This window comes from Fistularia commersonii, chromosome 3, assembly GCF_037954325.1.
Source record: "Fistularia commersonii isolate RoL2024-O1a breed Wild chromosome 3, RoL_Fcom_v1.0, whole genome shotgun sequence".
Taxonomy (NCBI): domain Eukaryota; kingdom Metazoa; phylum Chordata; class Actinopteri; order Syngnathiformes; family Fistulariidae; genus Fistularia; species Fistularia commersonii.
In genome coordinates this window covers 19,153,684-19,170,205 of record NC_141286.1, presented here as the reverse complement: position 1 = coordinate 19,170,205, position 16,522 = coordinate 19,153,684, and the positions used below count along the sequence as shown (strand labels likewise).

General features: G+C 39.8%; 1 protein-coding gene across 1 annotated transcript in view; it reads right to left on the bottom strand.

Moving 5' to 3' along the window:
* The window catches only part of LOC147235776 (protein kinase C-binding protein NELL1-like), a 218,364-nt gene that overhangs the window by 28,478 nt on the left and 173,364 nt on the right, over positions 1–16,522 (bottom strand). Inside the window, exon 15 of the mRNA XM_086143989.1 lies at positions 5,729–5,824. Within this exon, the coding sequence (XP_086000115.1) occupies positions 5,729–5,824 (96 nt within the window). The remainder of the gene's footprint in view (positions 1–5,728; positions 5,825–16,522) is intronic.

Genomic DNA, 16,522 nt, shown 5'->3' with positions numbered 1-16,522 from the left:
CATACATCTGCTGCCACTGATCTGTCCCCCTTTGAGGTCTCCCTGGGCTACCAGCCACAACTCCTCCCCACCGAAGAGAGAGATTGTGTCACTTCGATCTGCCGCAGAGCAGCCACTTTGCTGACCGGAGGCGGACTCCTGCTCCCATCTATTCGCCTGGGCAGAAGGTCTGGCTCTCATTCCACGACATCCCCTTGAACTCCACCTCTCGGAAATTGCCCCCTACCTTCCTCAGCCTGTTTTACTCCACCTGAGATGGTTGTTATTGACATTATCTCACGCTGCACTGTAAATGTAACAGTTCTAACATGTTGGCTTGATTAGAAGCATTGAACAACAAAGTGTATTTGACAAACATATCCTGATGCACAATGAGCCTGGTGCTGGATCACCAGCTTCTAGTTCATAGAAGATGTAAAACCTTGTACATCATAGTTTTGAAACCAACACCACAGATCCCTAAATGTTCAATTATCCTTCTTTGGTAATTATGTTTCATCTTTCCATACATGTAAAAGTTTGACCCGAGTTTGGGAAAACATCGTTCTCTTTAAAAGGTCTCCACTAAGTGATACCATTTGTGAGCACAGTTGTACCTGTTATGTTTAAACTACAGATGCCAGAGTTTGCCACAAACATAGATCCAATGTACACATGTCATCTAAAAAAAAACAAAAAAAAAAAACAATTTAGGCGTCCCGTGTTATTCTCTCGTAACTTTGGTATGTTACCCTTGAGTTTTAAAACAATCCTTCAAAGCACGATATCCTTTTGATTGATGAACCAAACTTGCGATAAGCAAAGAGACTGTAAAATCAAATGTGTAACATCAAGTGTGTGACTGGTCACAGCACCTAATGTATAATAACAGAAAGATGTTGTTCCACTTAAACACATGCAAGTCTCTTGTTCTGTAAGAAGTTTTTATTCAAAAGCAGTAAAAGGTCAGTTCATTCAAAAATAATAAGTCCTATGACTGCATAGTGCTTTGAAAGTATTTGTTAGCTAAAGTGTTTGTTTTGGATGCCTTACTTCTCTCTGTATGACAGTGAAGCAGACAGGTGACCTTGCTGTGGTACAATCTGGCACTCATACAAATAAACTTGAACACTCTCCACCAATCTTTCTGAAAAGTGTCAGGAATGAGAGAAGTAAGTCAGACATTCAAAGTTTCCTTTCCATTCTAGTGTAAAATAAAACTATTTGTGTCTTTCATTTTGTTTAATACTGTGGCTTTTCAGCACCAAAATATGTTGAGGCCTCAAGACATTAGGTCTGTGTTCAATTAAATAACTAGTAATTTCTGCAATTTGTTAAAGCTGCCTATAACTGACCTGATGGTCAACATTTTAACCCCCATCCACAAAAATTAGTCACACATCTTACAACCTAAAAAATGGGAAATCTGATTAGTCCACCAAATCACTCAGAAGTAATTGGATACTAAGAAATGACTAATTAAGATTGACAGTATTTTTTATCATAAGGGCTAATTTACAACTTTATCTTGAGCTCATTGGGAACTTAGCAACAGTAAATGCCAAAGGTATCACCATCTTTTGCAACAGACACTCTCCCTTGTGCACACCACTTGGAATATCTCTTTTCAATAATTACTGGCTGTTTGTGTGTCTTTAAATGCCTTAATGGATGCATTACATACATTTTCATACTTCCGCAGTGCCTCTGCCACTGAATCCTGCATGCACAGGAAGTGAACCCAGCATGTAGGCAAGTAGAAATAACCAAATGTGTTCCAAGACAGACAGACAGAGTCAGGGTCAACAGAATAACAGACCAAAATAACAAACAAACAAACAAACAAGCGGCATTGTGGCCCAGTGGTAAACGGTTTGGCCTCACAGCATGAAGTACCCTGGTTGGATTCAGACAAGGGGACCTGCGAGGGTTCTCCGGTTTCAGGTTGCAGGTTGATGGGAAAAATGGGGGAAATTGCCCCGAATGAGTGAGTGAATGTTGTCCGTGTTTGTATGTGGCCCTGCGATTGACTGATGAGCGATCCAGGGTGTACCCCGCCTCTCACCCGATGACAGCTAGGATAGGCTCCAGCTCCCCCACGACCCTGAGTATACAATAAGTGGCGGAAGAAGGATGATGGATGGATTGAAATCATTATACTGTATATGGGTGGGGGATGGTATGCCACGTTTATTACCTGGATACACCATACATCCAGCCTTGTTCCCTCTTGTGGCTATCTAACTAACTTATATATATATATAATCACATTATTCACCAATTCTTGTTTCAGTAGCCCAGAATATCAAAGTTCGATATTAAAACCTGCCATCAATTTTTCAACCTAATACAAAAGATAAGAAGCTGAACAATCCTAGGTTACTCTTAACTGCAAAACAGTACCTATAATTTTTTTTTAAATATTTTTTCACACAGATATAGCTTCTGCTATAAGGGGCTTTGAAGTTATGATGGGAAAGAAAGTGGTAATTGACCCACAAAGTTATTATTTTGGGATTATTTTGGTATGGTGTATGGTCTACTGAGCATTAGATAACTACTTATCTGAGCTATGTCAATAAATTATGAATAATGAAATAAACACTATTTATGGTAATGTGTGTGTAGACTTACAGTACAGAGTTTCTTGTCACATCACTGTTTCAGCATTTTGACTGAGCATGAGTTTTACAATAATAAATGTATGCTACAAAAATATTTCACATTTGGTTATATCTTTTTGGTTGTACATGAATTTTTTTTTTCCACCATAAGAAACAACCCCCTTCAAACTAGTCTCCGCCGATAAACTCTTCCATCTGCGTAACAAACCATCATAACCTATACCCGCCCACAACCCTGGCAGATATATTCGGAAACTCCCCACAGGCCATCAGAAGTGAAGAACCCTTGGGTACGAGGGGTGAATTGGCTGTTAGACTGCGACTTTTTTTTTAGTCTTTGTACTTAAGATACTCAATTTCTGTCTCATTTCATTTAAAAAAGAGACCCCTTTTGCAGAAAAAGTAAATGAATTTCCCGGAGCACCTGTTTATCTTGTTTTTCAATGTGTTTTCTTTTCATGTGTATGGTTCTTGGAGTTTTTATTACACTTATTACACTGTATTGTGACTCAAATATTTTCCATTATTCTTGTATTTCATTTCCCTGTCTTTGATTGCTGTGTACTGGACCATGAACTTCAGTAAACCACTTTTACCACATCCCCATCTTTGTGAGTAACACTTTAGAGTCACTTTCTTCTTCAGCCTCTACAGTAAAAATAGTCACAGTTTGACATTAACTCCTACTGATTTCATACATGCAACCCCACATGTTTCTCATAGAAACATTTCTCTATCTTTTTTCTCTCACTCTCTCCATCTTTCTTATTTTTAATGAAATAATATGTCCATTCTTTGAAATATTCAAATGTTTTTCATTTCATTATTTTTTTTCCTAAGCTTTGCATTATTGAAAAATTAATTTGTGTATGAATTTTTGCATACCATAATACATCATAATCATATAGATATTAGAGTGATAAAAAAGGATCCTTTGAAATGATTTTTAAACTTTTTGTAGGATCCACATTTGGGCTCTGGGTTATCCTTACTATTTCACTGACAATAAAAGTGGAATCCATAATTTTAAAGAGAAGTTCATCAAAAGGTCAGAATTTCACTTTTCAGTTCTAAGAAAAGCATTTGCAGAATAAAACACGTGAATCCAACAAACACTCTCCAGCAGTTATCCATGACGAAAAAGACCAGCAAAACAGAAGAACTGCTTATAGTTTAAAAAGAGCTTCCCTTCAGCTCCAATCAAATTCAATGCAACAGCAAATGCAGCACAGATATTTTTCAGTGGATATTTTGTGTTGCTAAATGTGGAAGACATGCAGAGCTGGAGTTTGATGATTGTAGAGAAAGGTGCAGGTGAAAGCAAAGACAAGCACAGAGACCACGATTAAAAACAATGTAGCTGACAGATATATTGCATAGGGCAAATTATGAAGACTTTGGATTGAAATTATTAGCACATTTGTAATTAGTCATCGCTTGATTTTATTTACATTGAATTACGGCCTTGCCATTTCCAAGAAGCAGTGAAGAAAGCATTTCTATTTAGTTGCAGAGAGGTTTTGTTGAAAGGCTTTGACAGAAAGTAAAAGAACATTTGATCATTTCAATTATTCACATTTATTCACATTTATTTAAATAGAAATAAAAATAGTGAGATATATACCCTAATGGAAACAAAACCTTTTGACGGACAGCCTTGTATCAGAAGTTCTTGAGATATTGCTAATGCTACGGAAAAGAACTCCCAAGTCATCTCTTTTGTTTCGAACTCACTTGGATGGACAGGCCTTCATAAATATATGTATTATTACTGTTAGTATTGCTACTGCTATTATTATTATTATTATTATTATAATTAATTATCACCATTGTTGTTGTTGCTAATAATAATAATAATAATAACAATAATACATAATAATAATACATAATAATAATAATAACAATTGGAGAGCTATGAATATCTCTACATATATTTGACTCTTAGTCCTTTCACTCTTGTGTTCAACTGCAGCTTTCTAAACACCATAACAATGTTCTGACAAAAATGACCAAACAAAAACACAAAAAAGGACAGAGGAGGCAAAACAACTTGCCTTCCACTACAGGTTCAGGTGGGATAATAAATGGGCTTCCTTTATGAAGAGCTTTTCTCCAATACAATTTATAATGCCTGATTCGGCCATTTATTTATACACTTAATACCTGATGCTGGAGGCTGTGATGCAAGTTGTTTATCAGCTGAAAAAGAACATTTGAGGTTTCACTTAAGGGCACTTCAAAACAATCTTGGTAAAAGAGTCTGAGAGTCTTACCTTACGATTACCAGAAAGCCATTCTATCCACTTGGCAAGATAGCCACATTCTTATCTGCATCATTTTTAATCTTTGATGACCATTGCTGCTTCCTGATTTAGGTCTTTTAGGGAATGATTTGTGCATGCTGGATAACAAAAGGGGTGGTTCAAATGCAACAGAATTTCCAAAAGCAGCAGTAATCTCAAAAAATAAAAAAATAAAACAAAAAAACCCTTCAATGTTTGTGTCAAGGCAAACCACTGATCTGTGGATATACCATTTCATTTTGTGAGAGAATAGTGAGAGAAATTAATTAGCTGGCACAGTTAATTAGTAATCAGACCAATTAGGTTTTTATGTCATTAATTTTAAGGGATTGTCTGCTTTCAAGGAACAAGTTGCACACACCCTGCCACTGATTATGTTTTCAGTCCATATAATTTCTGTCTGTAAAGAAATTAAAAATGTCAAGCCTTATATGCACATTTTACAGTAATTGTTGAGAAACCATGGCAGCCATGGAACTGCTTTTTGACAAAAAACAGAGATGATTGCACCTGTTGCAAGGGAAAGAAGGGAAAGAAGAGGAGGAAGGAATTGGCTGTCCTTTTCTACAGCTCTCCAGAGATCCTCAATCTCTGCAAAGTCCAATTTATCACACACCGTTGTAGATGGAGGTGTGTGTATCGGTGTGCGCGCTCCCACACACACACACACACACAGGAACTCAAACTGACCTAATGGCCATACATTGATGTCACCACTGAACCTTGATACAAAACAATTGCGAACCAGCAGGACTTTGATTAAGACGGGTATTTTAACAAGCCAGACAGGTGAGGGGTCATGTGTGATCTTAAAAGCCGTACCTGTCTCACAACGACGTCCTGTGAATCCTGAAGGACACACACAGGTGTTTGGAGACACACATGTCCCTCCACTCCGGCAGCCCTCCTCACAGAAAGCTGTAAGAGAAAAAAGTGAAAGCATATTTCAGTGCAACATTCTGTCCTGGTAATTGCAGTTGCAAAATAAAGACTTGATGTTCCGGCAGTGTGAGATGTCGTGAGGGTGAACAGTGATGTATCTGACTAAATTTTAAAGCAATTTATCTGAGGCCTCGCAGATTTGCCATTTTTTTTACAGCCAGCACCTTCCCCTCCCCCTTTCTGTGTGCTTCAACTTATCATGCAGGTGTTCTGTGAGGTTCCTGGAACAGATATTGTGGCTGGGTTAGGGTTCCTGCTGGTGCTACAAAAGATTGAGTGCAGAGTCAATCAGCTCTGGCCAATCACCATGAACTGACTTTTTAAGCCGTGCACAGCCATTTAACGGGGCGGCTGACGTAAAGTACGCCAAGGGGAAACATTGTCATACCGTGTGGGAAGTTGAGGCCAATCCTTGCATGGCTGTTGAGGCCAAATACTGTGTGGGTGTTGAGGATAAATACTATGTGGGTGTCTGGGGTGCTGACTGATGTGTTTATGTTTTTCCACCAATTTCATGTAGCATGGATTTTGTTTCCTTTCTGTATTCTACCTGCGGACACATAGGAAGTGTGATTTATTCCTCTCTTGGATTTGAGCAGCAGCCAACCAATCCCTTTTTCCTTAGTTTGGTCACTGAAACTACCACAGCACTTTCTTTTACAAGCTTCCAAAATAAATTGCACTATTAAATACCAATTACATCTGATTTTATGTTGCTTCGTTTCTCCTCTCCAGGCCCGGACGTAACACCAGTGATGTGGGCTTATACATACTGATTTTGTGTTTGGAAGTGTTTTCTGATGCTGAGTGTTACAGGTCAACCAGAGAAAACAAGCCTGTCCTTCACACAAAAATATGCGGATAACTTTGCTGCAGAGAGGGGAAAAACAACGTTTACAGGGCAAGTATGTAAAAAAAATTCTTTGGTGTCATGCTTTTACTGTGGCTGCAGGTGTAGTCCATTAAATCAGGAAAAAATGTTGACTAAACACATGTCTATTGCAAAATTCAGACGCTGAATTTACTTCTGCATAATAAGGATTAAGAACAAATTTAGATTAGAATACCATCAATGGACATAAAAGAAGGCCAAATAGACTTGAAAGTCAACATTTTAAGCAATGAACAGCGAGAAACACTAGAGTTTGACAAATAGCAGTTAAAAACTGTTGGTCCAGTTGGACAACTTTTTTCTTCCTAATTTCTCCTACACAACCACATGTATGCCAATTACATCCCAATAAAATGGAATTACATTAAATGTGGTCAGATCAAACCAATTTCTCATTTCAAAAATGTCTGCGGATGAAAGATTAGCATCATAAGAACACATTTCTGTGTGATGAGCCTTTTTAGACTGTATGATTGAAGCATACGGCCCTCTTTGCTCTTGAAGCGTCTCTTTAGAACGTCTCCTCAGCAGCTGCCCGAAGGCCTTGGCTGATGGTTGTTATCGGTGGCGCCATGACCAGGTGCTTAAGGCAATCGCTGAGAGCTTAGCCTCAGCCATCAGCTCCGGCAAGCACCATCATGCTCCAAAAAAAGGCAGTCACCTTCATCAAAGCTGGAGAGAAACGGGCACAACAGAAATGTAACAACAGGCCTCCTCCCCACGTCGTCTGACCGGCAGCTGCAGGTTGACCAGGGAAAGCAGCTGAGGTTCCCCCAACATGTTGCGACAACAACTCTCCATCCAGATATTATCATGACCTCTGAGGTTTCAAAACATCTAAACATATTGGAGTTAACGGTGCCCTAAGACAGGGGTCGGCAACCCGCGGCTCCAGAGCCGCATGAGGCTCTTTCATCTTTACACTGCAGCTCCAAGTGGCTCAGGAAAATAAATTTTAAATATTTAATTGAAGTCTATTTCACTTGCGTTGATTCCTTTTTTTTACTTTTAGTTCCAAGTTGGAAGATAATTGTGATCTTGAAATATTAAATAAAATTATATCTATCATTTTTTGCCGCTCAGAATAACGTTACACTTGCGGAAGCCGGTATACCCGCCAGCCGGTGAAGTCCCGATTGCGCAGTTCAGGAGCAGAAGTCCCATAAACCAGGTAAAACAAATATTTATGAAGATATTTTGCAAATATTTATTTTTTATTGTTAACTGACACAGTGATTTTTTTCCCGATTTATTTTTAAAATCCAGGTCAAGGCTCCGCTACACGCTTTGAAAGCCCAAAGCTCAAAATGAGTTAATTACAAAAATAAAATTTAATTTTCTCTGTAATACTTTGTGAATTTCAGAAGCAACACACAACACACTTGTTCATACAAAGTGTAAAGGTAATAAAAAGCAATACATACAGTAGTACCTTTATTTTAGACGTCAAAAAGTAATTGCGGCTCCCAGTGTTTCATTTTCTGAGGAAACCGTGTCCAAATGGCTCTTTGCGTGTTAAGGGTTGCCGACCCCTGCCCTCGGAAGAGCAAATTGAGGAAGCCAATGAGAGGAAACAAGTATGAGGAGCTGGTGGAGGAGTGCAGTCGGAGAGGCTAGAGAACCATCTATGAGCCTGTAGAAGTTAGCTGCAGGGGTTTTGCAGGACGCTCTTTTTACAAAGTCCTGAGTTGCTTGGGCATTGCCAGAGCGGCAAAACAGAGAGCCATCACATCCGCTAGCGAAGCCACAAAGAAGGCCCCCCGGTTGCTTTGGAATAAGAAGGCTGACCTGTGAATTGCTGCTGATCAACCCCAGCTGGGTCACCTGGGTGAGGGTGTATGATGTTGTGAGACCCAAAACACCCAATGACCCCAGGATCCATCACTGAGGATGAGTCCCAGTTGCATCCATAAGATGTTTATTGTATATATACGAGTTCTAACATAACCAGAGGAAGATTAACACATATTCTAACTTGCAAAGTATGAATTTTGGCTGTGAATTCACAAGATATTTGAATTATATTCTTAACATTAAAGCAGTGCATTGACAAAAAACACATGGACTTAAGCGGTATGGACCTGGACAACAATGATATGAAATTCAAAATTTAACAATTTCTTTATTTTAAAGAGCCTTTTCTTCATTCTACAACAAAAGAATTATATTGTAGAAGAATAGCACCCACAGAATGGGTATGTGGTCATCATTACAGGTATGCGGTCTACATTGCTTAACTTGGGGAAGAGGGCAACCCTGCCTTGCATGATTTGATCTGTTTGCAAAATATTCCACAGAACAATGGGGAGAGGGTTGAAGAAAAAGATGCTGAGAGAAAGAGCAGTTTATCAAAGTTAAAGAAAGGAGAATTCAACTACAAGAAAAAGGGGGAGAATATTAAGTGTAAATATGTGTTCACATTATATATGTAGCAATTCCTGGTGTGGTGTACATTACTACTGGATTTCAAAAATTATACAAACAAATAAATACTTGCAAAATATAAAACAATGTATCCATGCCAAAAGCTATTAGTCTGACTAGTATTAATATTTTAGGAGTTTCTTGCATGCTCTCATTAGGTGCCTGATTGCCTCTGTACTAATAAACCTCATACTTAAAGCTTAATAGCTATTTAGTATCTTAATCTATCTCCAGCAGGAATTATCTAGTACCATCAGTATAATGTGATTGGTGTTTTAAACTAATGCTATTGGGTTTTGACATGAGGTGTTAAGAGCTTAAAAGAAACATGATATGACTCCAGCGATTGCAGTCATTGTGTAACTGACGTTTCAAACAACTGCATCTGAAAGAATGCAGTGAGAGGAGATTACAGTGTACAAAGGTTTGAAGACCCCTCCCACACACACACACACACACACAAACACAAACACACATGTTCATTTTTTCACTTCTTTTCCCCCCTCCTTTAAAACCTGCATTGCATTCATTAGATTGATGGTGATGATAATTTTTAACATTGGTGTTATCAGGGAAATGCATTCCGGTATCAACAAAATATGATTTAGTTAATGAGCGTTATAGCCAAGGTCTAGTGTGTGATTCATTAGCTTGACTATGACTACAAGATAAAGGTATGGGAAGAAATATGTATGGATGGAATTGCTGTCTTATTGAACCAGCATAACAAAACAGACAAAACTGAAATTAAAAATCAAAATATTATACTTTACATTTCATTCATGCATGTCTCATGATGCATACATTGACCTGGACTTGATCCACTAATGGTTTGAAGGGATAAACCCACTGCCAATTTGCAGTGGGTTTATCAAAGAGTCAAAGGGAACCCCACTGTTTGTCTCATGCTAGTATGTGTTGTTAAAAAAGGAAAAGAAATTGTTATTTCTGTAAAAATTGCAATTCAAACACATTTCAACCCAGGGATGCCGCCATTGTTTGAGCGTAATAAATGCTGGGTTGAAGACATATAGATGTTGCTCATGTTAACTTTGGATTTCTGCTAGTGTTTCTTTCATTCAGTACAGCTACCCCAAAGCAAGTAATAATGTCTGCTTTGGGGAGCCCAAGATAAACAAAGGGATTGATGCTAGTCTACACAACTTTCCAAGGGACAAGAAGGGAAAAAAAGGAGCATTCAATTGCTTGTGAATGCGCAAAACTTCCTAAGGATCTCACATCTTCAGATGCATTTGATGCATTTTGCTGAGCTAAGCTGTTGAAAGAGCACATGGGTAATAGTTTTTAACAGACACTAAAGCCAAACATTGTGCCAACAGTATTCTCTCACAAGCATAAAAAAGGTCCTCGGGAAACAAGTAAAGCCCACTCGAAGAAACACCACAGCCAGGAGACACTGATGTTCTCCTGCAAGGATCTCAACAACCCGCTCTTGCAGATGTAGCATCTAATGATGAAAGACTGGTCACCGGCATAATCAAGGAGGAAGCTGTCAGCAAGGCATCTGGTCAGTCAACACAGCGATTTTGTTTTTACAATGTTATACAAACTCAGATATGTGGGGAGATTTTATTTTTGTTTTTATGTAGCTGGTATAAATATTGATTAAATCGGACAATAACAATTTGGTAACCTGGATTCCCTTTGATTTACCGCAGAAAATACTGTAGTGTTTTACTCAGGTGACGGTAAAAAATCTGTTTTAAAAGCAATAGCTGTTGCTGGCCACAGTCACGCCACACGAGCCTGCAATATAACTAATTGTTCCCACTTAATTCCAGATTAAAAAAAAACAAAATTCATTGCACCCCAAACCACACACACATGATTCCCAGCTACCCTATTGGTCTTTGCAATAGGGTAGTTTCTGTGACAGTTACATAATTTAAGCATAGAATATGATATCTTCATCCTTTAATGTAATGTTGTAGTGGACACTAGGGACGGTGCCTCTCACCTGACAGGACTGTTAGCTTGGGCGCATGGTCCCTGGTGTTTTCTGGTTCACTGTGTTCCCTTGTTAGATTTGGTTCAGGAGATGAGGAATAAAGTTTAAACTCGCTTTTGTCTCTATTATCTTTCCTCATCCCACCACATTGGTGATCCCCATATTGAACATGTCTAACTCAGATTAAGTGTGTGAATCCACTTAGGCCATACTGCCCAAACTCCCACAGCCAGTTGTTCTCCCACTGCTGAGAAGCTCCCAGAGTCCTGGCAGAGCGACCCATCCTCCTGGTTCCAGCATGTTGAAGCACTTTTTCTGCTTGGAATTTTTCACCAACAACTCCAGATACTTTTTTGTCGTCGGCATGCAGCTATTATGTGACGCCCTGCAACAAGCTAGATACGCTCCTGCGCCAGAGGTAGAGTCTGTCTGCCACAGAGAGGACAGATAGAGGGCCATGGACCTTATGGACAACTTGCTGCTAGGCTCAGACGAAGGTGGCTTGCTTTTCCCGCATATCTTCCCGCACCAGCACCCACCTCTGTTGCTCGTTACTTCAGCTAACTCTTGGTGTCTGGCCGCAGGTGACTGCCAAGGTCTGTCGGAGGAGGCCGATCAGGTCCTGTTGGCTACCAGACAGTTCACTGTCTAGAGTTTGATGTTACAGCCGGCCTCTGCTTTTCCCACCAGCAGTTCAGTGACATGGTGCGGTGCTACATCTCTTCGTGGTCGTTTGAGGCACCGGGAAAACACCAAGTCCAGTACTCCAGTAGTGGGAGTGATCGCAGGTGGACTCAGCGAGCAGCTCTTTGTTAAAGACTCAAGGACAGGGAGAGGGTGTCTGTTGGACCCCCTCTTCCTGAAGAGCCTGCTCCCACCAAATAGAGTGGACGCACAGGCTGACGCTGGCAGTCCACAACTGAGCGCAACTAATGGTTTTTCCATTGCGGCATTCGACACTAAGTTGGTGTCTGTGTGTTTCAACAGGTGCCATTTTTAGTGGAACCTTGTTATCACCTCCATTACTGTTCCTATTACCGCAGATTTTCAGTGGGCTGATGGTCTGCTAGTGATTTTTATGAAGCATTGTTTAATTGATGCTGTGTCTTTCGCCATTTGCCATTATTCACGACATCTACCTTTTCCAACACGTTTTGTAAACTTGGTGTAGAGCATTTTGATCCTGCTGTAGGGCCACCAGTTTTTTGCGCCGGCACTGCAGCTTGATGCGGTAAAATTGGCTATGGCTAAGGAGTTTGCCATTATGTAGTGCCTGGGAATAGTGAGGTTGTCCAACAGCCTGCTGGCCTCGCTGCGCCACATGGGGGAGGTTGTTCGGGCCCTTTAGTCATTTAAACAATGTCACCCCACTATTCCATCCCCACATACAGGATTTCCCCATACGGCTGGCGGGTACCACTACTTTGAAAGTGGTTTGTGATTATCATCAGGTGCCAGTGTGTGCAGAGGACGTGTCCAAGACTGCGGTGATCAGCCTTTTGGGCTTTTTGAGTTCACGCACTGGCCTCTCAGAGGCTGGTGGATTCTGTGTTGCATGACCTTGCTTTATGTTCCTTTATCTCAATAACATACTGGTGGCCAGGGGACACTCATTGGTAGGAACTATTTGAAAACATGAAAAAATTAGCCCTTTTAGCCAATTTTATCTGGCAGTTTGAGTGTCAAAACCCAAGCATTAATCCTTTAGGTCTTTGGAGTACACAAAGAAAATTTTTGTTTTATGCTATTTAAAATGGTAATTACACAGAAAATGAATATCATTGGTGGAAAAAAGACAGAGTGCTCAAGGTAATACATGGATGAACACATTCCTTCAATTAATGGATTCAAATATCATTCAAAATTACATGATCAGGAACTTTTGAGCAATTTGTTGATTTATCCCTTTTTAGACTGTAATACCAGTAATGAGTTAACTATTTTTGAACTTCAAGATTGGAATGGCATTGAGTAACATTAATGTGTATATGCAGTAGCTTTCATTCAGCTTGTACTTAACTCCAGCAGGACTTTTTTTTTGCCATAGTAAATCATAAGCCTCAATTTAACCACATTTCTCCTCTATCACACCCACTAACTTTAAGTCCTCTTCCATTCCATCCATAAAGCTCCTCTTTGGTCTTCCTCTAAGCCTCCACCTTCAACATCCTTCTACTCATACAGCATATTCACTATCTCCCCAGTTCGTGTCTCATGTCTCAGTCTGTCATCTGATTTTGTCACCAAAACGTCTAACATGTGCCTCTGATGGACTAATTCGTGTTCAGTGGCAAAAAGAACCTCAACATCTTCATCTGTGTTACTTTAAGCTCTGCTACTTGTCTTTTCCTCAATGCCAGCGTCTAAAGCATACAATATTGCTAATCTCACCACCATCTTACATCCCTTTCCTTTCATTCTTGCTGATACTTTCATATCACACATCCAACCTGACACTTTTCTTCACCCATTCCATTTCTCTGTTGCTGTCACTACTTAAAATTCTCCAACCTACTTGTCTTTACTCCCTGTTGCCTTACCAATCAACTTGGATCCCTCTCATTCACACATATCCTCTGTATTCTTTCTTCAGCTAACTTTCATTCCTCTTCTTTCAAAGGCATACCTCCACCTTCTTAGATGTTCCCTCTACCTTTTCTCTGCTCCCACCACAGATCAATGTCATCGGCAATAGTCCATGGTGATTCCTGTCTAACTTCATCTCTCAGCCTGTCCATCACCATAGCCAACAAGAGGGGGCTCAGAGCTGAACCCTGAAGCAATTGCACCTCCACCTTGAACTTCTCTGCAGGGATTATGGCACACCTCATCACTATCTTACAGCTCTCAAAAATTTCCTGCAAAACTACCACACTTCCCTGCCACCCTAGACTTCCTCATGCCTTACAACAAGGCCTTTCTCAGAACCCAGTCATATACTTTTTTAGATCTATAAAGGTACAATACTGCTCCTTCCAGCTACTTCTCTAGCAACATCCTTTCATCCATCCATCTCCCCCCTGCTTATGAGGAGTGAGGTCGTGGAGACAGCAGCCGGAGCAGTGAGGCCCTGACCTCATGGTCCAGCTCCTCTGAGGGGACCCCAAGGCATTCACAGGCCAGCCTGGAGACATAGTCTCTCCAGCAAGTCCTGGGTCTTCCCCGTGGTCTCCTCCCAGATATGGACATGCCCAGAATACCTTCCCTGGGAGGTGTCCAGGAGGCATCCTGACCAGATACCTGAGTCACCTCATCTGGCTCCGCTCCATGCGGAGGAGCAGCAGCTCTACTCTGAGCTCCCCCTGGATAATCGAACTTCTCACCCTATCTCTAAGGGAAAGTCCAGCCACCCTGTGGAGGAAACTCATTTTTCAAACTCAAGTTTCATTCATGCTGATCACTGATTGTGTTATCATTGATTACATGACAATTAAAAAAATTGCCATATCTTACACCAAATCAAAACCAGGATATTCATCAGAATACATATCCAATGGGTTACATAATGAAAGTTAAGTTGTAGATTCACATAATTTTAATATTTAAATATTTCTAGTTTTCACTCATTGGTATTTTGCAGATGGTGTATACAAAGGACATGTCCTTGGCGAATTATTGAATATATCAGTAGCATTGTTAAACATCTTTTATTCAACTATAAACTATTCAGCTTTACTGTCAATAAATCAACTGATATGTTATGGGAGATTTTATGCCCATTTTTAGGGGACTGCTACTGGACCACACGCTCTGATTACAATGACAGCTAGTCTTTTCAGAATGTATGGATGCGCATTCCCATCTTTGTCTCGGTATGATTTATAGGTTAGCTGGGTCAGCTATTGTCATACAGTATATAGATATGTAAATATAGAGAGATAGATAGATATGTGTGTGTGTGTGTGAATGTGTGTGTGTGTGAGTATAGAGCCAGTTAGGCCCAGAAATAATTAGACAGTGACAAAAGTTTTGTTTTTTTAGCTGTTTACCAATTCAGGATAAAATTTATATAATTAATATGGGCTTAAAGTCCAGACTCTCAGCTGTAATTTGAGTGTAGGCTGATCAAAATTGGAAATACAGCTCTATAATATGTAGCCGCCTCTTTTTCAAGGGACCAAAAGTAATTGGACAATTGAGTCAGAAGGGAGACAAAAAAAAAATAACAAGGCAGCATGGGCTCTTCCCTCAGTAACCTTTCATCAATTTAGCAGTTAAAAGGTCCGGAGTTGATTCCAGGTGTGGTGTTTGAATCTGGAAGCTGTTGCTGTGAACACACAAAATACAGTCAAAGGAGCTCTCAAAGGAGATGAAAAAGACCATCCTGAGGCTGAAAAAAAAAAGAAATACATCAAAGAGATAGCTGAAATGTTAGGAGTGGCCAAATCAACAGATGGATCCAAAACATACTGCAAAAGCAACCCAGGAGTTTTTTAAAGCAAAGAAGTGGAATATTCTGCAATGGCCGAGTCAATCTCCAGATTTCGACCCAATTGAGGATGTATTTCACTTGCTCAAGACAAACTTAACGCAGAAAGACCAACAAACAACCAACAACTGAGGACGGCTGCAGTAAAGGCCTGGCAAAGCGTCACAAATGAGGAAACCTAACGATTGGTGATGTTCCGGACTTCCAGTCATTTACCCCAAAGGATTCTCAACAAAATATTGAAAAGTAACATTTTACTTACGGTTATATTTATTTATCCCATTACTTTTGAGACCCTGAAATGAGGAGCGTTTGTCTAAAAATTGCGATAAGTTGTAAATGTTCAATCACATTTTTTTTCAAACCCTTGAATAAAACCTTAAAGTCTGCAGTTAAATTCTGTTGAAGCTGTTTCATTTCAAATCCAATGTGGTGGCATGTAGAGCCCAAATCAAGAAGATTGTATCACTGTCCAAATATTTTCTAGGCTTAACTTTATATATATATGTGTGTATGTGTGTGTGAATACGGGGGATGGGGGGGGTTGTCCATTAGGAATCTCAAACATCAAACATTAAACATCAAACAAAAAAGTTTACAACTATAGTATGTTTGACTATGACTATTGTCTTGTTTTGTGATCCACTAGGGGCCAAACTAAAATCAATTAGCCCAGCCAAGGAAATCAAAACATGTCTTCCAGCAGATGCTGATATCAGGATATCACCCCTTTGGTGGTCCTCTGATAGACATTTACTGAACATTATAAATAATGACTGCAACTACAACATAATGAAAGACTCAGGCCAAGCAGTTGGCATGGATTAAAGTTGCATTAAAAAATTGGCATAATGCATGTCAAGGTGTAAAGGGGTGGTTGATTTATACCGCTGACACAACAATTTATTCCACTAGGTGCTATCAGGGATTTCTCTCTCTGGAATGAAAATAAACACATTT